Here is a 27,415-nt window from a genome sequence, read left to right on the forward strand (position 1 = left end):
CGATAGTGTTGGTTATTCAAGCCTGAAAGTGACACACTAGCCTTGGTCAACAAAGAAACTGGGGCAGCTTTGAAAAGAAAGAGAATAAGAACAAAAAAAGCCCCAAAGGGGAGAACAAAATAAAAAGCAGCAGTGGATACTGACTGTCCACCATCGGGCAGGTCCAGGCCCATGATGCGGTCATGCGGCTTGAGTACAGCTGTGTAGGCAGCAAAGTTAGCAGGAGAACCCGAGTATGGCTGGACGTTGACGCCCCACTTCTCTGGGTCCAGGTCAAAGGCCTCCAAAGCTCGCTTCTGACACAGAAGCTCGATTTGGTCAACCACTTCTGCTCCACCGTAGTATCTAAGGCCAAAGAAAAAAAAGCAGGAAAAAATATAATTGTCAACAAGAAAAAGAACGAACAAGATGTACTCAACCGGCAAATCTTTATTTGGCCTTAATATTTCAACAGTCAAAACATGAAAGACACTTTTTTGGTCCTTAGGAGGCAAGAAACAGTATTTTTCAGAGAGTAACTGCTATGAAAAGTCAGAAGTTTATGTCTGTTGCTGTAAAACACCAGGTTGGTATCCTGAGTGCAGTTTCTCTTTCCTGTGCAACAAATGCAGCAAGCTCAAAAATGTTGTTTTTTTATATGTTAATGTGCGACTCATCAGAATTTGTTACTTTTGCAGTAGTTGAAATAACTTTACTTAAGTTATAAAGATTATGCAACTGAAATAAAGCTTATGGCTTTAAAATCAAATGTATTCTCCTGTTTCAGTTTCTTAAGGGAAGCTTCTTTTTCTCCGTCAGGACATCAGAATTTGTAAAACTACAAATACAAACACTCACTTGATGATGCTGGTTGGTGACAATGTTACAAGAAAGTTTCAGATTTTAATTCTTAAACTACCATCAATCAGCTTGATGAAAGTTGATGCTAGAAGCAATTAATGAACAACTGTGAAATTTAAGATTTTAAATGAAGCTGAAGCTCTGTGACGTTGTGACAATATCTCTCCGATTGCAGATCAAAAGGACATTTCCCCAGCTTATTCAAATTGGTTAAATAAGAGGGTTTAGATATTGTGCTGCAAACAAGCATTCCTGCTCTACAACTAGAAGTTAACCTTGATCGCCTGGATATAGGCAATATATAATTTTCAGAAAGCATCTCTCAATTTTATGATTTTTCGTTTTTATCAGTTTTACGAGTCAGAGGATATAATTTGCATTAACAGCACGGTTCATTGGAAACCCTTGCAACAAACAATCCCAAAGAGATTAGGGGTTTTAAATAAGTTCTGAGGGGTTAAAGGTTCAGGAAAAAATACCATAATATGCAAAACATTTGTTACTTTATTCATTCATATTAATTCAGACTTGCAAGTTTGTGTCCTTCATTATTACCCTCCTGTTAAAATAGTCCATTACATTTATAATCTATCAGGATCAGCAAAAATGGTTGTTTCTTTACAACCATTACTTCATACAACTCCTGATGTATGAAGTAAGTAATCAAGTAAACTGCACTGAAAACCCAGCAAAAGTGTATATTCATTTGCATGAATTGTTTTGTTATACAAAGCATAACATCAAAATCCATGTCATCAAAATGTTTTATCACTTCCAAAAGCATTAATCAAAAATGGAATCATTAGTTGAAAAAAAGCTTCTCCCATCTTTGACCCAAATGTGTTACGACAAGCTGAGGGCATTTCAGGCTGAAAATACTGAAAACGTTTCAGCGGAATTGCAGATGAAAAAGAGACCGACTGCCGCAGCACAAATCTTTAAAAAGAATCAGATTATGCTTTGTTTCATTACACTAAAGTGTAAAACAGCAGAGAGGGCAAATGTGGGCAGAGGGTTCAAAACTAACACCAAATACAATAGAAAGGAGGCTTATAAGGCTTTTATTTAAGACATCAAACGATGAGTGTTTCACAGTATTAAAGCTTTAATTTTATTGCTGATATGTGAATTATTCAAACAGAATAATCAATTTTAAAAATTATCACACTAAAATAAATGAAAACTCAATTAGAAACGACTGTAAATATATCCAATGTTCCCCATTGGGAATCTTCGTCAGCAACCTAGGGGCGGTGGATTAGTAACATGATTAGGGTATGCAACACACAGAACCCAGTATAAATCAGTATGCATGCATGTATTCCTTTATTTTTGTAGATCTGCAGCAAATGTCCCAAAGCCCAAAGTATCAGCACTGTTAATAAGCTGAGGTGTGGCTGAATAAACACTCACCTTCTCCCTGGATAGCCTTCAGAATATTTGTTGTTCAGACAGGAGCCCTGAGCTTCCAGAGCTGCTCGGCTGCAGAAATTCTGTGATGACAACACACACACACACACTCAGATCAATGACATGAGAGGATAGAAGGGACAAGGATGGCAAATTAAAGTCTGTTAAGTGATAGTGAGAAATCCCCCTTTGGCTAGAAGCAATCATTACAGTATTGAACCTGTGGTCGGCCATAGACTAACACTCAACACTTCTGAGTGTTTATCTCTACACTGCTGGAGGACACACGATAATGTGATAAATGTTTGTGCACATGTTGAGATATATTCATGTGGCCCATTTTTATGTCCTATGTTGAAATGTGCTTTCATAGATAAAGTATTGTTAGTATGTTCAGCTGAAAAATAGGTACAAACCTCTGACATTATGTTAAAGACTCCATCCTCAAGTTAAATAACATCTCAGATTTGGACTAAAACCTGAGCTGTTACTCTTTTAATCATGCCTCACATGTCATTCACATTTCATGAAATGCAAATGATTGTTGTGTAATCACAGTAAAAGACAAACAGTAGTGAAATGATAAGACTTTGGTCCTTATCAGGTACCTTATATTTGTACAGTCAATAGATGGAATAAACAACTAAACTTATCTGTGAGTAAACGTCAGATACCCTGACATCTAGCTTAGGTTTTCCAGTTTAACCTCTGCAGCAAACCTAGTGTATTTTATAACACTGGTCTGTAATACAGCGCTTTGTAAAAATTTGTCTTTTCAGCAGATACAGGGAAGTTGATGTGAAAAATGGATGGAGCAAGATACAAGCAAAAGACCTTATTTAAGGGTTGAGAGGTTTACTTCCCACAGGACAACAATCCCAAACATACAATAGTTTAGATTTGAAAGATATTCCCTTTTTAGAATGGCCCAGTCAAAGTCCAGACCTAAATCCATTTGAGGACATATAGAGTTAAAGGATGCTCGACATTCAATCCGATTGAGTTTTAACTTCTTTTCTAACAAAGTCCTCTAGATGCCGGTAGATCCATAATCAAATTACTTGCACCTGCAAATGCAGAAAAAATTATTGAGTCTGGGGGCTTAATACAAATACACAGGAAACCTTTTTTTGTGAAATAAAAGGTAAAAAAAAGAACAAAAAATTTAAATTCAAATATTATGCATCACACAAAATCCTAGTGAAATACAATGCTAGTGTTTTTTTGTGTTAAAATGCCAAAAAGTTAATTTTCTATAAATTAAGGTTGTTTGACATTTGAAAATCTTGCAACGTTGATATTGTTAAATACTGTGATGATCATAACAATTGTAATGAATATGTTTTTCTTTCTTTCATGCCCACCAATGTGGTGCAACCCTTTGTAACCTTTAGTATTTCTGGTACGACTGTGTATGTCAAGTTTGGGCATCTACGGCAATGAGACTCCATCCAATAACAGTAATAATAATAATTTAAAAACAGATATTGCAACAAGAATATATTTTGCAGACCCAGTGTGAATACTTTTTAAACTGTACAGTCTATCTAGGCAGACATAGAAAAATGCATTCCCCACCCTCTGTTTTGATTGGGTGGTGCTGGTGTATCATGTGTGAGTGGTTATGTTAATGCTTATCAGAAGAGGAAAGAGGAGATCAAGGAAGATAACAGCTCCAGTAACAGCTTTCTGTTGCACCCGTCTGTCATGAAAATAAATGTGCATGTATTAGCAAAGGAAAAGCAGTCGCTTTGAGGTGTGTGTGTTGGGTGGGTGGGTTGGTAACGTGTGTCAAAATGTATGTCTTTTCTTTCAAGGTGTGTCTCCCTGACTGTTGCTCTGATGAGCCATGCAGAGTGAGTTAGAGAGGAAGCAGGATGAAGATCTCAGCTTTATCTCACACTAGAGCGGTCAGGCTTTGTGCTGAGAAGAGGCTGATATACTTCACTGAACAACTACTGTGGCAAAAAAGAAACAAGGGAAGAGAGAAAGAACAACAGAAGATAAAACACTGTCTGCTCTTCTGAATAGTAACAGTCTCCATTTCACATTATAAGGCTCTGGAATAAAAACAAAAAGAATGACAAATTTTGGCTCTAGGGAGTATTCAGATATTCCATCTTATAATGAGTAAAGCTTTCTCTGAGCAATTTTATATAAAAAAGATTATATTTAATAGCTATACAGCCTGCCAATGAGTTCCTAACATTCCTTGGTTCTTGTTAGGCTTTGTGTGAAGTGTTACATCATCGTACGCTTTAGAAACAAGGTCTCTCGCAATTACAATAAAATTGGACATGGGGGGCAGGGGAATTGGGCAAAGTGTTGTGATTTGGCACAATGAACTGAGAAAACATTGAGTGAGTAAAAAAAATTATTTGGACTGGTCCAAGGAAGAAAAATTCAGTAAAAGTACAAACAAAATGGGGCAGCTATGAATTGGAACCACAGTTAGACAAAAACTCTGAATGTCATTCAAAATTTAAAGACTAAAAGGGCCACTGTTTCCCAACCAGGTTCGTCACTCTCTGGCAGGAGTTTGTACACAATCTAAATGATGGAGTGGAATAACCTTCAGCTATCTGACTGTACTGGTCTGAATTAAAATAAAGTGAATTTGACAAAACTAAATATTACACTGAAGTGAATTTGATATGTGTAATCCAGAGGTAAAAAGAGCCTCTTTTAAATAGAATAAATAAATCTTGTGTGGAATACATACATGTGTATGTAGTAAATATGGGTTTATAAAAAGAGATGAAATAATTGACATGAAAAACTGCATACACGTACAAATAAATACTTTATCTTGAAAGGACTGGTTGTAAACATATACTATCAGGGCATGTTATTATTGAGGAATTAGCCTGTATGTGTGTCTGTGTGTTACCAAATGCAGTCTACTACACAGAGTGTTCAGACACGCCTTTCTGCCGTTTGCACCAGTGATGGAGACCGGAAGTGATGTCAATGTAGCACAGCAGTACAGTGACTATAAATTTGAAGCATAAATATTTAATTCTGTGAGTGACTTACGACTGTACCTGATAGTTTGAAACACTCAGGAAAGTCTAATGTGGAGGGCATGTACAAGCTAAAATGAAAAATTTGTACTGGTGAGTTTGTTGTTCTGCTAGCTTTTATGTCAGCGTGCAAAATTATTGAACTGAAGCTTCTGTCTGGTGCAGGTCAAGAGAAAAGAAAAAAAAAAAAACGAATATCTCGGTTTGCACTTCAGAACAGAAAAATAGTAATCATTACCTCTCCAGGAGGTGCATATGAGTAGGATGATGATGTGTTTAGAGCAAACTACATTTCCATAGGAAAGACATAAACTTAATGTAAACAGATCAGGTCACAATCAGAGCAAAATTTATGGTGGAAATAAAAATATATTAGAAGACTGGAGATTTATGTCATTGACACATTAAGAGTTTTATATCTTAAAAATGTTCAACTCATCATTTATCATATCTAGGAAATTTTAATCTGCAGATTACAACAGCTAAATCATGAGTCAGATAAAGTCAGATAAAAGAACGAAGCTTCTTGCTTCCTCCAGTATTCATTATTTTTCCTAAAGCTGTACTACTAGAAGCTGCTCTGCTGAACTGAAATATGTTTTCACACTACAGGTTAGGAATTTTTACATAAGTTTTTTGAATATTGAAGGTATTTAAATAGTTGGATTTTATTATCCATATGCCCTGGTTACCTTCCAAAAGCTGCAGTGTGGAAAATAACTATTTTACTGGGTTTTTTTTTTTTTGTTGTTACTGTACTAAATAGGACAAATTTCTAGATAGGACAAACAAGAGTTTAACATTTGAAACAGGTTATCTATAGTAAACATAGTAGTTAAATTCGTTTTTCATTTCTAATGCCTCTTTACTTTGTAGTAAAAAATACAATTGAACAAAATTTTAGTTTGCTTGGCACCTAAACTAGACCCAGCTTACAAACCAGATGTCAAGTTGAAAACTCTAATTTCAGACAAAGAGACCAAATAACTGAAGTTGTAATTTTTCCACTTCTGAATGAGTTTCTGTGGTAATCAGTGGTTTTCTCTTATTAACTCAAAAACAAAATTAGTGAGTTGAACAAAAAATTTGATGTGTCATCTAAACATAAATCAGTGTGAAAAGGTCTTTATTTAATACAAATTCAGATTTTATCTTCCAGATAATGGAATACAGTGCAGAAGCACAAACATTTTTCCTGATTCAGTTTACCTTTTTCCCCCCCATACTCAGAAATTAATAAAAAAATGCCAAATACATTTTAAAACTGCATAAAGATTATCATAACCATAAACAGAAAGATGAAAATGATTAATTTTTACTGTTGATTTTTAAATACCTCAGACGCAATGAGCTCCAAACCACGGCGCTGTCTGTCCTTCTCCTTCCGCAGCAGAGCCCACATTTCTGGGTCGTCCTCAGCCAGACTCTCCTGTCCGGTCCAGGATCCATCTTCATCCACCGTTCGGGTGGCTGCATGGGACTGCTGGAACCGTACACTGAGACGAATGGAGGGCTGCTGGCACAAGGGCTGGCGGCAAGAACAGAGCGAGGATGACCGAAGTAACACAGATGGAAAATGTTCAAATTAAAGTTTGTCAGTTTTAGAAACACATCTTCTGAAACTGGATTATTGGGCTCAAAGTAGGTTGTGGTTCATAAAGGCCAACACAAATTATAGAAGTATTGGGGGCTGGAAGGAGAGAGAAAGTACTTCTGTTATCAGTTTCAGTGAACATTTTTAACCATTCTAAAGGATGCAGGCAACTTACACATAACATAATGTCTCAGACTTGAATACTTCACATTTCAAAGCAAGAGCCAGATTTTTTTTAATAATATTTTTTTTTTCCCCAAGACTTTTTCTCAGCTCATTTTCTCTTTCACTTCAATGCATAGTCTGGTACAATTAGAAGATTGTGTTTGCACGATATCAATAATCAGCACAGTTATTCAATTATGCTTCCATCAGCAGTTCTACAAACTGAGCGACTGACTTACTGCCTCAATGTACCAGAAGGGATGTATAGAGAGAACAGATTCAGCACTTCCTGCTTATCTAATCTGGACTAGGGCTGGCAAGTTCTGCTGCTGCCGCTGGAATGCCGGATCGCACAAGAGTGCAGAGACTAAAATTTTAACAAGTCCTTTTTAAAACATGAATCCTCCCACTGGGTTGAATTCTGCCTCCACTCCTCAGTTTTTTATCCACATACTGCTTGGACAGCCAAAAAACTTTCAAGCAGAAAAAAGACAACGGTTTACATAAATAGATATGAGAAACTATTACAGTTTTTAAAAAATGGTGCTTTGTGAGAGAACACTTTGGGGGTTAAATTAAACCCATGATTGGTTGATTACATGCAGAATAAACTGGCTTCTTCCTGACATTTAATCAACAACATGATTATAACTGTGCTTCGATCAATCGCTCCACAACCATAACCTGTAGTTATCATCTGTACAGGTGGGCTAGGGTGTGAGGGACAGCCTCCCTTTAATAGCACCATTAAAAAGCAATTAACACAATGCTCAGGACCAACTAAGGACATTCATTTAACAAGAGCTATTATCCTCTTCTCAAATGCGGCAAAAAGTTGAGGGCATTTTACCTTTCAAAGAGGCCTTTTTCTACATTTAAGGTGCAAAAAGAACAAAAAAAAAAAGATTTAAAAGTTTTACTTGATATTTTCAAGAAAAGAAAGGTTGAATAGTGCAAGATAGGAGAGGGACTACAGTGGAGATGCATTGAGAAGTTGTCCTTTGATTAGAATTTGCAACTTTTCAACTTGATTGGCCTGACCAGTGGTCCCTTAGTGGTAATCTAAAGAAATCCAGTCCAATCCACAAATTCTACATAAGTGTGGAAAGAATGATATGCGAAGAATTGAGGTCAGCAGCCTAGAGTGTGGAAGCCTTTTTTTAAGTAAAACAGACTCAAAAGTTAATTACCAGGATGAATTCAAGGTTTAGAAATGTAATCTGAGGAAGCACAAACACGTGAGAAGCTTATTAACAAGAAACTGAATTTTCTACGATATATCTACGATACATTTGTGACTTATTCAGGCTGTGAAAGAGCGAGAGAGCGCAAAACTTAACAGTTTTGTGAGATTCATTACTCGGAAAGGACGGCGCAGGTGTTCAAACCAGAAAATCACAGATTACAAAACAAGCTCAGATTAATATCACAAATGTTAGCCAATAGCTTTTGGCAAATATTTCAGTACTGTTACCAGTAAGACATTCAACAACTTGGACAGAGTCTTACTGCAGTATATATCCACGGACTAATAGCCTGACTGTCTATGAGCTTTAGCATATCTGAGATGCTAGAGGTGTGCAGGAAACATGCATGACAACAACAGGAAGAGGAAATGTGGATTTATTGCAGCAGATGTTTGTGCAATATCTGCCAATAAAATTGCCGTCCCATAACGTTCTACTACTGTTTAGTGCAGAAATAGCTAATCAGAATCAGGTTTTAATATGGATTTTATAGAGAAATTAGAATATCCCAGAAATCTATACAAGAAGATCAAATAACATTATTGTCAAGTTAATTACCAATTTTAAACAAAATCTAACCCGGCATTCCTTCGCTGGTGGCAATGGCAATCTTAGAAAAGAAAGATCTTTGGAAAAGAAAAGTAGGGTTGCCTCTGAGGATCTACATCACACAACGAAATCAGAGGGGTCATTAAATCCTGACAGAAACTCTCATTTGCGCTCTTGCATTTCCACTGGGGCAAACAAAAGCAATGAAAGTCATTGCCTGAAATGACCCCAAAATAAGCCAACGATGCATCCATTATCTGGTAGACAAGGGTCCCTCTGCTTGTTGTAAGCTTCTTTCTTCCCCCTTTCTCATCCTCCTGTCCCCATCCTGTCAGCTGGAGCTGCTAAACAAACTCAAGTATGTAATACACAAATGGTGCCCTTATTAGGCACCAAAATAAAATAGCTCTGGGCTTCTACAGACAACTCACAGGTTGTCCCTGTGATCTGCCTCTCTTCTGCTTCCTTTCTCTGCACTGATGATTACAGAAGATTAATTAATAAACACAAGATAAAGTGATCCAAGAAAAGTGAGAGCCAGCATGTGAGCACCAAATATGTCACAGTGGGACTATTTTTAGACAACAGATTACACTGTTGTTTGAAGGTGAACTCTGCAGAGAGAAAAGGGTTGAATAGACCACATTAACCTGGATGCTAATAACGGGATAACAGACCTCATCTTTGTGATGACCAGAACGTATTTGTTGCTTTTCTTGTCAAATGTGTGTGAAAGGAATAGTACCAATAATTATGAAAGCAGAAGAAAGGAAATCATTTAATTAATCCCAGCTTTGTATTATTGTTTGTCCATTACTCCTAAGGCAAGTCAATTTTACAGATGACTGCTGTCCTTCAGTGGCTATACCAAAACAACAATCAACCCCGCAACACAAGAAAAACAAGTGGGTCTATAGTGGTGGACCGGTAAAAAAAAAAAAAGAAAAAAAGAAGATATGTAAGAAAGAAGAGAAGAAGTGTCAACAGGGTAGAAATCCATCAGTCTGACACATCGATGCCCCTTTTTCCTGTCACTGACTAATAGTCCAACTGTCTGTTACAAATTGCCCTGGGTGACACCAGCCTGAGAAATCTGGATGGGGTGGAGAGGCACAAAGGAACAGAGGCTCAGCCCAGGACGTCTGCTTTCGGATCAAAGGCTGGTCATGCTTTCAGAAACTTCTTAGTCAATAAAAAAAAAGCCCAAAATTAGGCCTTGTAGATTTTGATTTAAATGTTTCAATTTTATGAACATTTTCTTCCGACTTAAAGTAATCAAGTTTCAGAGTATCCTCAGTCCTAGAATCTGTGGATGAAGCTAAAGACTAGGGTGATTGCAAGGAGCTAGGGCTGTTGTAAAAGAATATTTCAGCAATCAAGTACTCTATAGAATATTTTTACGATTATCCGAGGAATCAGATCTCTCTCTCGACGTGATTCCGATGCCACAAAAGCTATTGTAGTCCAACCATCGCAACGCAAAATTCAATAATCCTTATTTCTCACCCCAAACCCAGTGTTAGCAGCACTTCACAACAACCTGCGCAAGTAAGAGCACTGCCCACCACAAATAATCATCCAGCTGGAAAAGGTGTGCTACATAATAAAACACAATTTAGCGAAGCTTCGAATCAGATAAATTTTTCTTGAGGAATTTTAATAATCAAGGTACTTGAATCTTTCGAGGAATCGTTTCAGCCCGACAAGGAGCTCATCACCAAAGATAAGTCATCAAAATACAGAAAATGTATGCAAAAAGCTGGTGAGCAACTCTTAGGGTTTGATTGCTTCAAGCTAAAAAAATATTTTCAATGCTTTAATGAGAAGGGTAAAAATCTTTGGACAAAACACTTTTCTTTTACACTTATACTCCTTTAAGATTCAACCTCATCTCATATTGGCTGAATAAAAACAATTATAAATCAAAATCTGCTAAAGATATGAATAATTTTGGTCTTAACTGTAGAGATAAAGAAAAATGTTAAAAGGAAAATACAAATAAAGCATCTGGGTTGCTTGCCCTTAGTCTACCAAAGAGTGGCAGACCAAGGAATATTGAGATATTGAATGCAGCAAAAATGTGAGGTAATTAAAGAAGCTTATTTTCTTGACCGCCTCCATTCAATCCTAAACATGTATGTTGCACATGTTGCTATTCCACTACAATGGGATATTTGGATTGTAGTTTTTGTTGGTCATCATGCTCTAAGAGTGATACATTCATGAATGCATGCCAATAATATATTTAATCTGTTTGAAACACACTGAAACAGCTAATAGTGCCCAAGATGCTGAAGGTTACAGAGAACATTGCAAGAATAATAATGACAGATGACAAAAGGAGCGATGTGGAAAATATCATAGTGTCATTGCAATATTCAACAGGATATTTAAATTGTATGATTTCCTAATATCACATAACACTACTCATAGAACATTGTACTTTAGTACTCTGTCACCACGACCCCATCACATGTGGAAATGTGTGGCAATCGGACTGCATTTAAATGGTGTAATAATACCAGCATTTTGGAGATTCAAGGCACTAGTAAAAAACTTAAATTACAGTCTAAATACTGTAGGAATGCAGCACATGTTGGTAATGTTATATAAAAATAAATATATGCAGGACTGATGCCTCTAAAACTGCGGGAGGCAACGTTTATAAAAAATATATTTTACATACTTGCTAAAAAGGTCACTATGTTCTAATAGCATAATGCAAAACAGATAATCTGTAAAAAACAAAACACATTTGAAGGACCCATATCACTGAAGTTATATTTCCAAGACCACAAATGACCTATGATGAATTCTGCTGCTGTCCTTCTAAAAATCAGATGTCTACCATAGTTATGGACTGAAAAACTCTCACTAATATGTGTCCCATGAGGACACGACTAAGATAGCACAAATGTACAAATGTCTTGTGTCTGTCAGAACGTACTTAACCAATTTCCACCAACAGGAAAAGCATGCATGCATGTGAACTGACTGAAGTCTTTAATAAGAAATGCACTGAAAAGTACTGACTTGTAAAACTAGGGCTGAGTATATGCCACAAAAATTTGGCTCAAACTTGTCACAGACTGTTTCTGAGTAAAAATGTGAAATTTGCCATATTCCATAAATAGGTTGTGTGATCCAAAATTATACAGTTAATCAGCTAATTTCTATGACATTTCTAACTAAATTCCAAGCTTCTCTCTCTAAACTAAAAATGAGAGTATTTCCACACACTAAACAGGAAAAGAGTTTGTCATTTTAAGAAAAAACAACATAAATTAAAAGCAAATAACCTTATAATATGCAATTTACTATGCTGGTGGAGTTAGAACAGCTCAGTTGTGTATTTTGAGCAGCTAATGTAAGGAAGTGTGAAGTGCTGAAGTTAAAAAATTAGACAGAGCCATAGATTAATGCAAAAAGAACTGTATTTGTCCAATCCATTTGGATATTTTAGAAAAGTTGTACATTCAACATACAATTGCACTGCACTGACAGCTACTCATACCAACACTGCTAATTTTAGTTAATACAAGTTAAGAAGTTGCTGACAACTACTTCCAATGCTGAACACCAAACCTTCATCTACTGCTTAACAATACCAAAGCAGGATGTCAGGAAGTTAATCATTTCTCTGCTTTGAGAGAACATATTAAGCTCTATTGCACTTTCAACAGTACTGGAATAGAACCAGTCATATCTAGTTTTGACATTACGGTCAGTCCAACTTTACATTAAAGTTATCAGAAACAGACATTTGTAACTTAATAAATCCCATTCTTGTTTAAACTAAAATGTGTTTTACATGTTAAAAAATGTAGAAGAAACAACAGTAAACAAATAACTAACCCACCAACTCTATTTCCACAGATAAGTCAACAAAAAGTAAAAATATGAGGGAATAAATATATTTTCAAAAACACTGAGAAATAAAAAGGAAATGTGTTATAGATATTTATTTATGCAGATAAAGTATTTGTTGAGGTTTGGGAACTTTTAACTAATTAGATATTGCATGAAGACTCATTAAGTTGTCATTTCACAAACTTGAATTTAGAGATGCTTTTACCCAGCTGTACATCAGAGTTATAAACAAAGTAGGCAACTTCCATTGATTTCTTCACAGAATTTACTTATACTTTTAAGACATGAAAGTTTCACTAAAATATGTCACAACTATAGACCTGATTCAACATAGTGAGTTCAGTCAAAGATGTGAATTGAAAAAGAATAACTGAGAAAGTTTTGTTGTATTGCAAAGTCTTAAATAGGGTGATTAATGAAAATTAATCATATCCTTGTGTGCATCTCGCACATTTAATAACAAATGTATTCACATACTTTTTAAAAAGGAAAACATACATAATTAATAAAGCATTTTATACTGAACATTTTAAAACAGTTCTCAATTAAGAATAAATAACCATAAGTTTAATCCAGGGTGGATCTTCTGGGCTTTAAACATCTTTCCAAAAGACGTTTGGAGCAGATCAGCTAAAACTTTTGTTGTTCTGTCTGTTCATAGTAGATGCAAGAGGCAACAGCTTATCTCTTCTTAGTCTGTTAAAACGCATGGCCATACCCCAGCCCTGAGCACAATAAATGCACCCTCCCTTTAACTTCATTCAAAAACTTGGGAGAACTTACAAAATGATAAATAAAATGTATTTTTTAAATACTTGCATCCACCTTGGAAGTGTGCCCCTTGTTTAAATACAATTTCCTTTGTCAGTCCAGTAGATTTCACACTCTAAAAATAAACTCTCTGATGTGTAGAAATCTATGAAATGCATAAAAATAAGATATACTAGCTATTCTACCTAGAAAAAGCTATCTGATTTGTTCGTCATTAGATTATTAACGAATAACAAGGACTGTTTCTGAATTATGTGTTTAGGTTCTTGCACTTTCCCCTCATGATGACACAAGGCAGTGGATGTTGCATCATTAGATTCAGGAGTAACTAGTAAGTACTGCAACTAGAAAAGCTAACCTGCTAGCCCATCTGATAGAAAGCAAATGCCAATGTATAAAAAGTAGTAACTGAGCAGGCCAGAGGAGACAGCTAGCTGTATACTGTTACACGCGATAACTTTAAAAGCAGTAACTGTAAACCATAGTTTGCCAGAAGGTGTTCTACTTATACCCCTTGACTCCAAGTTAGTAACGATCCACGCTGACTGCAGCTAGCTAACAGGTCTTCTGTGCAAAAACGCTAGCTTAGTTACACAACAGAAAACACCGAGATGGAAAACATGACAAACAGAAATATTTTAGAGAATAATAGTTACCCGTGTGAGCTGCTTGAAAGCGAATGACAGCATGTTTACAGCTGTGAGGCTGGTGGGTAAAGCGGTGCAACAAGCAAACCTGACACAGACCCAACAGGGAGCTTCAAGCTGTCTGCAACGGCTGGTTACCCTCGTTCCACCGAAAGGGTCGATGGGTATTGTAGGCAGTCAAAATAAATTACATAATTATACATTCTAGGCGTGTAATGTAGTTAGTTACCTCTCCAAAATATTTAATATTTTGATATGTTGATATTTTATTAATTTTACCACATTTAAATAGCATGAAATGTAGTTTTATGATTTAACACAGACATAAATCTGTGTTAATTGTACAACAAAAGGTTGTACAATGTTAGAAATTAAGCCATTTAAAGCAAGGTTTTCAAACTTAATTCCTCAAGGGTCAGTGTCCTACAGCTTTAAGATGTCTCTCTGCTTCAGCACACCTGGCTCCAATATTAACTCATTAGCCAAGCTCTGTATAACTTAGTGAGGCAGTTTCACCATTTAATTCAAGTGTGTAGGCCAGGGAACACTTCTAAAAGTTGCAGGACTCTGGCCCTTGATGAATGCCATTTGAATTCACTGATTTAAAGTAATATTTTAGTCTGAACTATAAAAAGTGAGTTGATAGTAAAGAAATAATGGAAAAATAGTAATATGTGCTCTTTCCTCCCTCAAGGACATTGCAAACAGGTACATTCCCTCCAAAGCCCCTTAATCTGATTAAAGATCTTTCTCAACTGATTGGTGAGCTGTGTGATTGATTACCTTCTAACATGTACAACCATTCCATCAAATCCAAAACAAAATAAAGCTTTTACTCCAAATATAACAATACACCCACAAGATGGGTGTATTTAGGCATGTTAGGCATGTATTAGGCATGCACAGCTCACTTACCTCAGGCAAAGTCACTGATCATGACTCAACAGTATGAAAGAACATCACACTGACAGTCAAACAAGATAGTGTGATGGTCGGGACTGCTTTAATACTTCAGGGACCAGACAATAAGTATTTAATGAAACCATGCATTCTGCTCCCTATCTGAAAAGCCCAACTTTTAGTTTCTGACCTTAAGCTCAAGTACACTTGCGTTATGCAGCAACCATGATCAGAAGCAAACAAACAAATCTACCTTTGAATGATTCGAAAAAAACATAATCTATGTCTATGTCTATGTGTCTACAACTTAATGGTTTTGGCCAAAACTGGCTTTGTCTTCTAAGACCTCCAGTAGATGGACACTCACACTTAGCCAAGTTCTGTAGGAGAGTTCATCCTGTAAAAAGGGAATTTTCTTTTCCACCATTGCCATATGAATGCTCCATATTGCTGGAAAGTGAACAGATGGATGTCAGTTGTTGTTCAGAGGGAATGGTTGGAAAATCAGGCACTCAGTATTATCACCTGTGTTTCCTTAGATTACCAACTGGTTTGATAAAGGGAACTGCATGGCTTCGACTTTGAATCTGGCTATATATTTAGCATTTATTTCTGAATTTAGCATATATTTCTGTATTTGTACTGGATCTATTGGATGTAAAGTGCCTTAAGAAGATCGTTTTTGGACATTGGTACTATTTAAAAAAGCGCACTGAATAAAGGGTTCTAAAAGAAGGAGCCATATTAAATAAAATTTAGGAAAAAAACCTTATCTCACTTAGTTTACCAAAGATGGGTTTTGGTGGTTCGCTCAGTGACAATGAAATGAGACTCACTGCTAAAGCACTAAATAAGTCCCTTAAGAAGAATCATGTTCAGCCCGTTGTGATGTCTGCCAGTCTCAAAAACCTCAGTCCTAAAGGAAATCTGTGAATGTAGCCCTTGTCTTCTAGAAACTTTTAATTTTCAAGCTAAATATCATATTTTACTGACAGAGCAATAGATAATGCTACTCAATTAATCAATTTACAGTTTTAATGAGATGCATTGTTTCAGCATTTTTGGCTCATTCCTATAAAGTTGATATAGAAATTAAATAATTAATTTGAGTTTCAATTCAGTTTATTCACATAGCGCCATTTTACAACAAATGTCATCTCAACGCACTTTACAAGAAAATTTCGTTTCAGTTCAATCACACATGCCAAGTGATACCGGTCATGTCTTTGTAAATGAACAAACCTTTAGAATCATCAAAGTATTGTTTCCATTTCTGCAATATTTTCTTCCTTTGTGGGGTTTGATAAATTAGAATATGTCATCTTCTTTTGCAAGCTTCATAGTTTGCATTGGCAAATAAAAGACATAACATATCCTTCTATAGGAGTTTATTTCCATAAATAGCAATTTCAAAAGAAGAGGAACATTGTCTCAAAGCAGTGTCATGGTAGGTTTTTAAGTGGAAATCCAGCCCATAACAAGCTTCAGCCAATATATTTTAGAAAATTGAAGTAGTGTATCTCCACAGAAAGCTTGAATATGAGTTTCTAATCAGAGTGAAATGTCTTAATTCATTAGTGGCCTTGCACAGTTAGATAACGTTCTGCACAGCTTGTGCTAACCAATCATGCTTTAAGCAACAAATGAAAACATTCAGTCAGTGAGAGACAGACAGTTAAAGAGATTTTAATGTGCTTGTTCAAACAGTATATTGTATGCATATCCAGCATAGCATTTCTCATACATATAACTCTCTTATATCCATGGATTGAAATGTAGAGCTGAGAGAATGATTAACAGTCAGTCTACCATAACATTATGTCTGCCACACAGTGATGGCACAGCACAGCTGCCTGAGAGGCTCAGTCTGTACTCAGAGGGAATAATACCCATTCGGGCTGCTTTTAACTGAATTCTCCAACTGCAGAAAGTAATAACACTGAGAAACATAGATCTAAAAACAATAAAGTCTGCTGGGGATGAGTACATTATTTACAGAAAAGAAAACATAAAAACGAAGGTTAACAAATACAAAGTTGGAAAATATATCAGAGAAATCCACCATTTCCTGTACATTCCATAGCTTTGATTATACATTTATTTAAATCCACAATTCACGTCAGTTCAGAGGGGTAAACAACCCTTGTTTCTTCATCATAATGAGTATCATTTCCATATTCATCCTTTTGCTCATCACTGAGATCATGAACATTGTCTTTTTCCTCCTCCTCGCTTGAGTCTAATGTATTTATCCAAAATAAGGGCGCTCACTTTGGAAGTTGTAGTCCGGACACACTTTTTGAACTAACTTGTAATCGATGCTTAAAAAAGAGATGAAGATGCAGATCACCTTGAAGGGTTTGGCACACAGCCAGGCAGCATGAGACTGAGTGTGCTCTGTGAAGCAGGTCTGAGACGGATCATACAGGCAGGGTTTGGATTTCTTCGACCTGTCGGTTTTCTCGTACTCCACCCGACAGTTGAGGGTCTTCCCCTCTTTGGGGTCAATGGTGGCCTGTTGTGTCTCCTGGATCTGGACGTCCTGCTGGGTGTGGGGGTGCAGATGCTGCTGCGGTAGAACTTCAAACTCTACCACTTTTGATGGCGGCACAATGCTCACTGACACATTCCCAAGGCTGGACGAGTTGTGGCGGAAGTAAACGGTGAATGTACCATTGATGTGATCAACAATCTTCCCCGTCACCAACAGACTGAACTTCATGGTCTTAACGCTGAAATAGAAGTTTCCCCAGCCGAAGATCTTCTTGGTCTTCATGTTTGTCTTTAATGATGGCTTGCGCTTGGAGCGGTAGTCAGCCTGATCCAGTAACAAGGACTGGTTCTGGCCTGAGTAGTAGCGGTTGTAGACAGTGTAGGTGGGCGGCTTGGACTTCAGGGGCGTCTGGTCAATGGATGTGGAAAATATGCCTGTTGGGTATGGAGGCTTGACAACTCCTCCAGCGGTGCCTCCTCCCATGCCATAAGGAAGAGTCTTCATTACTGAGCCAACAGAGCCCGACTCTGAGAAGCCCACTTGCTTCTCCAACCCTTGGACCTGAAAAGACAAAAGAAAACGGGAAAATATTTATTAATATGCAGATGCCTCTTGAAATTTATATTTTTTTTTACATACTCTCCTACACAACAACAATAATAGAATTTACATTTTAAATGTGTTAATTTTCAATTAACTGAGTTTATAGGAATTAGGACTGCTGTAGCGACATCAGGAGCACTGGAAGAAAGAGCGAAAAGTTGCAAAGAATGTGAAAGAATGTGGCCAGTGTTGACTTTTGAATGGGCCTCATTATGTGCAGCTGTTGGATTAATTCCCCTATTATTCTTCAAATCCAAAGAGGAAGGCAGCATCCGTCCAAAACAAATGTTTCTAATAGGAAACTGGTAATCTTGAACCTTGATTAGATTTTTGTTCCTGATTTTGCAAACTGGGATTGCTATGACTGGTGTTCAACATATTGATCTCTGACATATCCAACTTTAAAAGAAAGGGGAAATGCTTTGAAAAAGTCTGTTGTTTTCATAGACAACAGTCTAAAGCCGACATAATCCAGATGAGATCAAATTTTAGCCCAGCAACAAATATAAACACCCTTTCTCGCATTTTGAAAAAACCCCAAAACAAAACAAAAACGTATTGAATTAGTGTGGCAGTATTGTTACATTTCTGGGCTTGTAATTAAGGTGGACCAAGCAAAGTTCTGCCCATAACGTGCATGTTGAATGTGCCATGTCTGAGCTTTTTATTAGTATATTACTTTCCATTTTCAACTACCCCAGGTACAGTGGTAATTCACAGAAAGTTTAAACTCAGTTCAAACCAAGTTCATATTGCTGAAAAGTTATGAAATTTTATCATTTGTTGATTACATTTAAGTATTTTTTGGAATCAGCACTTAAATGACATTATTAAAAGCATGTGCCCATTACTTTTTTCAGAAACCAGGTTGGTTTCCTATGACATTATTGCATCCCTTCATTTCAACTGAATTGGTCATCACAAAACAAATGACCAGAATACAAATTTACCCCAGAAACAATAATTATTTTGCCATATCCATTTAGATATGGCAAAATCTAAAGGTCATCAATATTAAACCATTAACTCCAGACTATCTGAGGTGAAATAGGGAGTAAGGCATTCATTCAAAGTAGTTGTTAATACTTTTACTAAGTTATTTTCTGAGGCATTAAGAACAGCCATAGATGGATAATTAACAGATTTTGCCATTGTTATTCAAAAGTATGCACTTTATGTTCCTTTAAGGCATTTCTCTCAGGCGTTTTTAGTAAATATCTGTGAATGTCTCAAACTTCCTCTGAAATATTGTGGCATTACCACAAGTTCGTAGCTCAAAGAGTGGGTTTTAAATCCCACCAGAGCTTTTCTTCTATTTTATGACGCTGAAAGTGTAAAAATACTGATGTCCACATTAGTAAAATCCCTTTGAGATCTGTTACAGTTAAAATCTTATGAGGAGTCTGACTCTTAGTAATTTATAACGTGTAGTGGCTGTGACAGAATCATTACTGTAGCTTATATAATGAAAATGACAGCTTTTAATTTACAATGTGAACCTCTCTCACACACAGAGTCCCTCAGCAAGCTTCAGATAACCTTGCTGCATTGAGACCTTGCTCCTTAGCATCTGCTGACACTGATGTTCCAGTTTTGACCTCCACAGTGGAAATGCTCACAAAAATGGTTAGGGTAAAAGAAAGTTCCAGGAAGAAAGGTTTGAGGAGATAAACTTTTCAGGTGTCATAGTCAAAAGAGATGTTAATAAAGAGACAATAATTACTCTTCTAATGTTATTTCTAACATTATGTCATACTTTTATTTGTTAATTACTCCATCAGTTGAGAGGCAATAATTCCAACCCTCTTTGTCCCTGTAACAACAGGGAACTCTGGATAACTATACAAAGAAGCTGCAACTAGTGCTTGTTTAATCTTGTTTTATATACATACAACCAAAAATAAACCATGTATGATATTTTTGGTGTTTCCATTTTCATTGAACTCACAATTTCTTTAATTGAAAAATGCTTCTGGGGTCACTCTTTTCTATTCTTTTTTTACCTCACACAAGTTTTATCTCCTCGGGCATTGTCGTTAGATCTCTCTACATTTCATCTGCTCAATTCAAGTAAACAAAACCGTCTATTTTTGCTAACACACTTTAATTTTGTTGTCAGAGTTGTTCGGCAGAGCAAAACAACTCTGCGTGTAAGGTAATAGTTGTGGGTCTTTGTTCAGACAGCTTTCTGCCTTTAATCCACAGCCTGGGTGGTTATTCGCAGAGCTGATTGACTGGAAATCTCGGTCTGCTCTCTTTTATGTCTCATCAATCACAACCATGCCACTTCCACCCATACACACAAACAGTGCAGCATTTGCACATATGCAGACTTCTAGCTCGAAGCTGTCATGAAGTGACAGCAAGAATTATTACAACTATTGAGAGGGGTTACGTGCTCCTCCCCTGAGGATGCTTTTGGATTGAGTTAAAAACTATTTTTTAGCTGATAAACAACCACTTTCTGAGACAAAAACAGCGTTTCAAGTCGAAAGGACTGCATCTTTGTGTGCACTCATGCGAGGACAGTTTCTGTCTTCCATCACTCCTATCCAGAGCACAGTAACCATCGGGCTTGTGCTAGTGTCATTTTCATCAATCACTGACCCTAATAGCAGTCACATATTGCTACTCATTGAAGTAAAAGTACAGCGCTCAATACAGCTCCTAATGTATTCAGTCATTCAATTAAACTCTTTATTTCTGCTTCCCATTCATTAACATGGCTGCAGAGCAGATTTCTAAGTAGATTGATTGGAGCGAAAATAACAGAAAGTTTATTGACCGCTGGAGGAATGAATTACCAACTAAGAAAGGTTTTGATAAATGACAAGTGACTGGAATAATGTCTTACTGCAGATTTTCAACACACCCTTATTCCCTTTTGTGCCATGACGGAAAGCGCATGCAGAGGTCTTGCAATTTTTAAGCCGGCGAATGTGCGACGTGAGCCGACTTTGGCATTGACAGGTAGGAATAAGCCTCGGTTGACGACAGGAAAAACATCAGAATATATACAACAACAAACAGTGTGCACAGTGCATGCAATATGGGTACTTCCTGTGAACGCTCTGTCAGCAGTGCTGTCAGCTAGCTCCATGTGTTGCCATCTGTCAGGCTAAAACTCTGCTGGTGCAGTCCTCCTAATCATTTCTCTGGTGTATGGCGCAGAGCTCGGAGTAGCATAATCATCATAATCCTTAACATCTTCAGGAGAAACATCGCAACGTGAAATGCAACCTAAACTTCAGGGTCAACTGAATGGAGCTGGAAAAGAAAATGATTTCATGATCGGGTCTGAGGTTGACGTAAGTCTGACTGAAGATGGAGAATGAAAGTGTTCACGGTCAGCAACTTTAGCAAACATTGACACAAAGGCAGCGGAAGGGGAAAAGGATGGAGATGGAGGGTAGATGAGTGTGGAGGAAGGGCCTCTTCATTTGTGGCATGGAAGTAATAAAATGCCAGCAGAGACTAAACAGATGGACTTTCCATTAGCATAAATATGAAATTTTTTGTGGCTGACAGTAAATCCATTTAAAGGGTGAGGGTTTGTTAGAAGAAATATCTGATATTTTCTCTTGACATAAAAATCTATAAATTATGGACTTTTTGAGACAGGGAATGTTTGCTGTAAGGTCATATCAGGCTGTTGCATCCAGGAAAGGGTTTGGAAATGAAGCACTGTGCTTTTCTTTACCTTCAGGTGCCAATCAATTAAATTACAATAACTTGGAGAGTGGTACCCAGAGGGGTACTGTTGGCATGATAAAGGGACAAAAAAAAAAAGTTCAATAAGATCAAACTCAGGCTTATAGGTTGCAGCCAAAAATAAAAAGTGATATTCAAAGGCCTGGTGAAACATCAAAATTATATATTTCGTTGAAGTTAAAGTTAGAAATATGGAGAGGAAGCGAGACATAAAACCTACATTAGGTCCAAAGGTTTCAGAATTTTTCAATGTGACAACTTTTGAAGAAGTTTTTCTCAGGAGTTATAATCAATGCTGGATTTTATATCCTTTATTTAACTCTGCTGTTGCATGGGAAGAATACGATAAGTTGAAGACAAATCATTTTAGAACTTTCTGGCAACAAAACAACTCAAAATAATAAGATTAATGGAAAAAGATTACTGACCAGGTCATAAGGTCATATTACATTGTGTTGAACAAAAATAATATGCAAAATATAACTGCACATTCTAATTAACTTAAGTTATCCAGTTCTTACTATGATTTCTCTAAAGATGTTAAGTTCATGCCACAAGTTATGAGCTTAAAAAATTATTACATGTTGCTACCAGCTTTAGCAGAAGTATTTTGAGCAAAGAATCACAAAAGGTATTTATGTAGGTAAGCATGGTGGTGGGTTATAACATGCAAAAAGTTAATATTTTGTCTGAGAGCTTTAGAGAAGGGATCAATGGTTGGATAGCTGGGTCAAATTATCAACAAAACTGCAGCTCTTTGAGATGTTCTACAGTGGTGAGTTTCTCTCAGTATTGATTCAAGGAAGGAACATTGCTGCCTCTCAAAAGAAGCAAGGTTATCTGATAGACGGGGAGTGAAGTCTGGAACCACAAATCCCAGTAGAGTTGAAAAGGAGGCAGCATGGACACAGAGCAGAAGCAGAGGGGAGAGAGAGAAGGAGGAGGTTCAAACCATCTCTTCCATCAGTCATAATAGGACAGTGTCAGGTTGTTAGCTAACAAGTTGGATGAACTCCAAGCCCTGACAAGAACTCAGATACTCTGTTCTACTGAGACATGGCTGCAAGATCACATCCATTGAAGAGAAGCAGGAAAAGAAAAGGAAATATTGTCAATAACAAATGGTGTCATCATGTTACTGATGACATGATGACATGTCATCAGTCATCAGTAACATGCTACTGTGAAGTGTCATCTCTGCAACCTAGATATTGAACTCTTAGCAGTAAGTTTCCGTTCATATTTTTCTCAAGAAGTACAGCACGCTTCTGCAGGTCGTACTTTTTAGGTAAGGCTTTGAATTTAGGTCCTTAGAGGTTTGCTATAAGATGCTGCCAGTCTTTAATAAGTCTGTTGTCAAGAGTGTAATCTGTTCTGCCATCATCGGTTGAGCGACTCTTCATAAAATCAGGAACCTGGTGGACAACCCTGAGCATCTTCTTCATCATAATCTCAGACAACATCACTGTCTTGTGTCGGGATTCTTCAAAGTTGATGTGATACTGACTGCTACAGGAAGTCCTTTCTGTCCACAGTCATCAGCATCTACAACTCTTTGAAGAAAATTATGAGTTACAAGAGCATTTAATTTCCCTGTGGGATCCTTAAAATATTGAATTTAAGTTTATTTTGAACTGCAAAGATAACCAAGTATAGGCACATGAACGTTCAAAACTGGAAGAAAGTGCCTTGGTGTGATGAATCACTTTCCTTTACATTTCATGAATGATTGGGTGTATGAAGACATGCTAGCCAACAGAAGAAGTGTGATGCTTTGTGCAATGTTTTGTCATAAACCCTTGGGTTGAGCCTTTAATGTAGGTAGTGATTTGACACACAACTACAATACATATGTATTGTTGCAGACTACCTACAATGTGTATAAATATTTTTTTTAAATTGTATTTTCAGATGACTGTGACCTTCTTCAGCTGGGTAATACACCCAAGTATAAAGATTGAGGAAGCACAATAATGAGTTGGAGGTTTTGGCTTGGCTTTCAAATTGGTCTAGATCTCAATTTCTTATCTGTGGGTTGAACTAAACTTATAACTCCAATCCATAGAGGCCCCAACTCACAATTTACAGCATCTAAGGATTCACTACCATCATCTTAGTGCTTGATACTACAACATACGTTGAGGGATCTTGTATAGTCAATGGAGTGTTTCAAATATGCAAAATCAAATTTTGATCATAAGTGCAGTTTATGTAAAGTTGTGCTTACATGGCTGATGTAGCGTGGACCATTCTGATGTTTGTAACTTTGGTCTTTGATCAACAAGTATGTAAACATAGCTGAGTCAGATTTTTTCTGAAATTATATATTAAACTCACAGTGTTTTTACAGCCACAACTGTATGAGATTTAGTCCTGAGTGTCGAAAATTAACATTCTTGCAAACAAAAAAATGCAAATGAGGACAAAACAAAGATGCAAATAAACATAGTCTCTAAAAGATTAAGATCTACCAAAATTTAGAGTCTGTAAATTGACTTATAATACTTTCAATCTTCAATTTAGAGCATTCTACATTTCAGTATTTTTCTGAGTAATCTGAGTATTAATCTTGTTCTTATTAAGTGTGGCATTGCACAAGGCTGCACAAAGGGCATCAGCAGAAAAAGACAAATTGATTATCATGTGCCCCCTTTGATGGAAATCTGCAGAACTCCCCACAGAGAGATTCCTTTACACATGTTTAACACAGCATTAGCGTGAATATTCTTGTTTGGTTGGATCCTAGAGGAAACAGCAGCAGAAGGTGATATAAGTATGGTGGCAGACTTATACATATGTATGATGCAGGCAACTCAATAACAGCAGTATCATAAAAGGAACAATCAGATTACTGAGCTTGGGAGATAGAAGGATATAGTGAAGAAAATGTTATTAGTGAAGAAGAGAGCAGAGAAGAGGGGAGGGTAAGGAGATCTTGTACATTTTCTTGGAAAGGAGAACATGAATCATCTTATAACTTCATTTGTAGCTTCATATGAGCAAAAGGCATACTTAGTTGCTGCCTAGATGGAAGGCCTTTAACTTACTTGGAAGTACATGTAAGAATAAAATGTCTGTTCAATAAGGAGACTGCAGGAACAGCAAAGATAATTAGACCAAAGTAACAAGACTCACCTTACTGAAAATATAGAGACTGGCTTAGAGAGAGAAAAAGATCCTTGCTGATTAAATAAGGTCAAATGAGCTCCACAATTGACTGCTAAAAGCTGATCTCACACATATCACCACAATTAAGGTCTCTTTTTAACATTAAGAATGCTTTGGATCAATTGTTAACACCGCTGCCTCTCCTCTCACTACTTTCATGCTCTATTTATCGGCTATCTGATCCCCTGTCTGCAGTTTGCTCAATCTTCCATTCATCTATAACTTCCACGCATGATGGCAAAAATATTCAGAGGAAATGAACAAGCTGGCTCTCCAGCCCACATCCGAGTCCCAACCCCACCAAGGACTGATGTGAAGATGAGAACTGATGTCTCCAAGCTTTCTCTGAGGCCTGCTCCATAGTTTAATTGGAATTTTATTGGTGACAATCAATTCATTTCTACCCTTGCTCCAGGGTGCATTGATCCGCTGTCACACAGACGAGTCAAATGTACAACTCCACGCCCACCACACTACAAACCACAGGTTCTAATTTTACAGATTGCTTTCCCGTTTCAAGAGCGTTACCAAACTTTAAGAGTCAGAAGCTGATGAGTGAGAAAATGTGTGCTAACAGAAGATAAATGTGTTTGGAAGAAAAATTCCTGATTTGAATTACTTTTTGCATTAAGAAGGTTAATGATGTTTATCAAATGGCCTTGTTGCAACTTAATGCCAAAACATTATTGACACTTTGAAGCGTTAGAATTTGGAATAATTTAGCAAAGGAGAAAATTACCTTTTTTGAATTACTTAAATACAGATAAATAGAGAAACAAGGATGTAAATCTATAGCGTGTTTTTCTAGTTAAAATCACCACTTAAAGCATATTAACTCTTTAGAACGCTTTTACACCTTCACACATTCATAAACTGATGCAGTTTATGAATGTGATGGGGAGGCAACTGGAGTTTAGTGACATGGCAGGAGAGAAAGCTGGAATCAAATCTACAACTTTCTGATTGCCGTACAGCAATCAGAAAGTCTCAATCAACTAAATAATCTGCAATTATTTCCATGATCTTAACTTCTCAGTTCAAAGACAGTGAATGTTCCTGAAGCTTCTGTTTATAACAACAACTGACTAACCTTTCCTATTCTTTTTAAACCAATGCCCTATACTCATTTTTGGATCCTACCATGTTCAAGACTAACTGTATTTGCAGTCGTTTCACAGATATCTCTGTATCTGCACAGTGCTTCTACAGACAAGCTATACAGTTTGGTACACTGAAACTGCCTGAAGCAACCGTCACTGATCCGTTTTATTAGAAGAATCTGGGTCTTTGGCCACTGCAAATTGCTTCTGGATTTTTGACTTCTTCATTCTGTTCAGTGGAGCAAGACCTGAAATGTCCTCCAGGGAATGTGGGTATTTTTTCTTCTTGTAGAGTAACATTTATTAGGTTTATTCAAATATACATCAGGTGGTTTTAGAAAAAGTCTCTCTTGTCATATTTTGCTGTTTTGCTTTCCAGAAAGCAAATTGAGACTCTAAAAATGTTATAAAGTAGACCATTAGGACTTTCTTTTTAATTATTGCCACTGTCAAAGCAACATGACATTTACTATTGATTGTCAGATCAATAGTAAATATTCACTTATGTAAATTACTAACAATATTTGTAATTTACATATATTGTAAATGTTGTACTGTAATTTCTTCTATTCTGTAATTTCTTCTAGTCTGCCCTCTTCAAAAATATGTTGGAAAAGCCAGAAATGACAGAGTCACAATGCTTTCCAGCAATTGGCGGATCTTTGCTGTGATTCTGAATAGACATCTTAAATCACTCCATGAATGAGGCAGGTCCCAGTGAGTTACCACCGCAGATATAACTCAGCACAGTCTTTACCCATTGATTGTTATGCGATTATCACTACAGTCATTTCAGTTAACTGTAAAGTGATGAGGGAGGCATACATACTATTAATGACCAGACATAACACAAAAATTCATACACACAGCAGACCAAAAGGTTGTTTTTGTTTTTCTTACTGTAGCTAAATCAAAGGAACATTTCTGTAAAGAAGTTTTAACTTAATTTGATGACCTCTAGGACTTTGAGATTTCTCAAAAAACACCACCTGCACTCCAGTTTTTGTTTGTAAACTCTTTGTGGTAATATAAAAATGGAGATTCTATATGCTATAGTTCAAAACATATAATTTATGACAACCAATTTTTTAGAAAATACCATCTCAGAAAACTCATCAGTTAAAGTCATTAGTGCATACTGTATTGGAGTAAATAGTTTTGAAGTGCTCCATATGTTTTTATAGAGGATATCTTTAGCAGTGAAAATTTAATGGCATGGACTTTTATGCCTGAGTTATCAGTTATATAAAAAAATGTATAAAACTGAGATGGTATTTATTTTGGTTTATTTTGTTAAAAGCATTAAATTGTCAAATGATTAAA

The 27,415-nt window shown here is 36.7% G+C and overlaps 2 protein-coding genes across 3 annotated transcripts in view; both read right to left on the bottom strand.

The window, feature by feature from the left end:
• The window catches only part of LOC114135573 (serine hydroxymethyltransferase, mitochondrial-like), a 28,290-nt gene extending 14,020 nt beyond the window's left edge, over nucleotides 1-14,270 (bottom strand). For both annotated transcript variants that reach the window (XM_028002961.1, XM_028002960.1), the window contains exons 1-4: nucleotides 14,126-14,270; nucleotides 6,610-6,801; nucleotides 2,254-2,333; nucleotides 145-345 (exon numbers count right to left, since the gene is read on the bottom strand). In XM_028002961.1, coding sequence (XP_027858762.1) covers nucleotides 145-345; nucleotides 2,254-2,333; nucleotides 6,610-6,801; nucleotides 14,126-14,158 — 506 coding nt within the window. In that variant the 5' untranslated portion in view covers nucleotides 14,159-14,270. The remainder of the gene's footprint in view (nucleotides 1-144; nucleotides 346-2,253; nucleotides 2,334-6,609; nucleotides 6,802-14,125) is intronic.
• Nucleotides 14,271-16,686: 2,416 nt separating this feature from the next.
• Nucleotides 16,687-27,415, bottom strand: part of nxph4 (neurexophilin 4) — a 59,325-nt gene continuing 48,596 nt past the window's right edge. Inside the window, exon 2 of the mRNA XM_028001769.1 lies at nucleotides 16,687-18,071. Within this exon, the coding sequence (XP_027857570.1) occupies nucleotides 17,265-18,071 (807 nt within the window). The 3' untranslated portion in view covers nucleotides 16,687-17,264. The remainder of the gene's footprint in view (nucleotides 18,072-27,415) is intronic.

The sequence above is a fragment of the Xiphophorus couchianus genome, chromosome 20, assembly GCF_001444195.1.
Source record: "Xiphophorus couchianus chromosome 20, X_couchianus-1.0, whole genome shotgun sequence".
Lineage (NCBI taxonomy): Eukaryota > Metazoa > Chordata > Actinopteri > Cyprinodontiformes > Poeciliidae > Xiphophorus > Xiphophorus couchianus.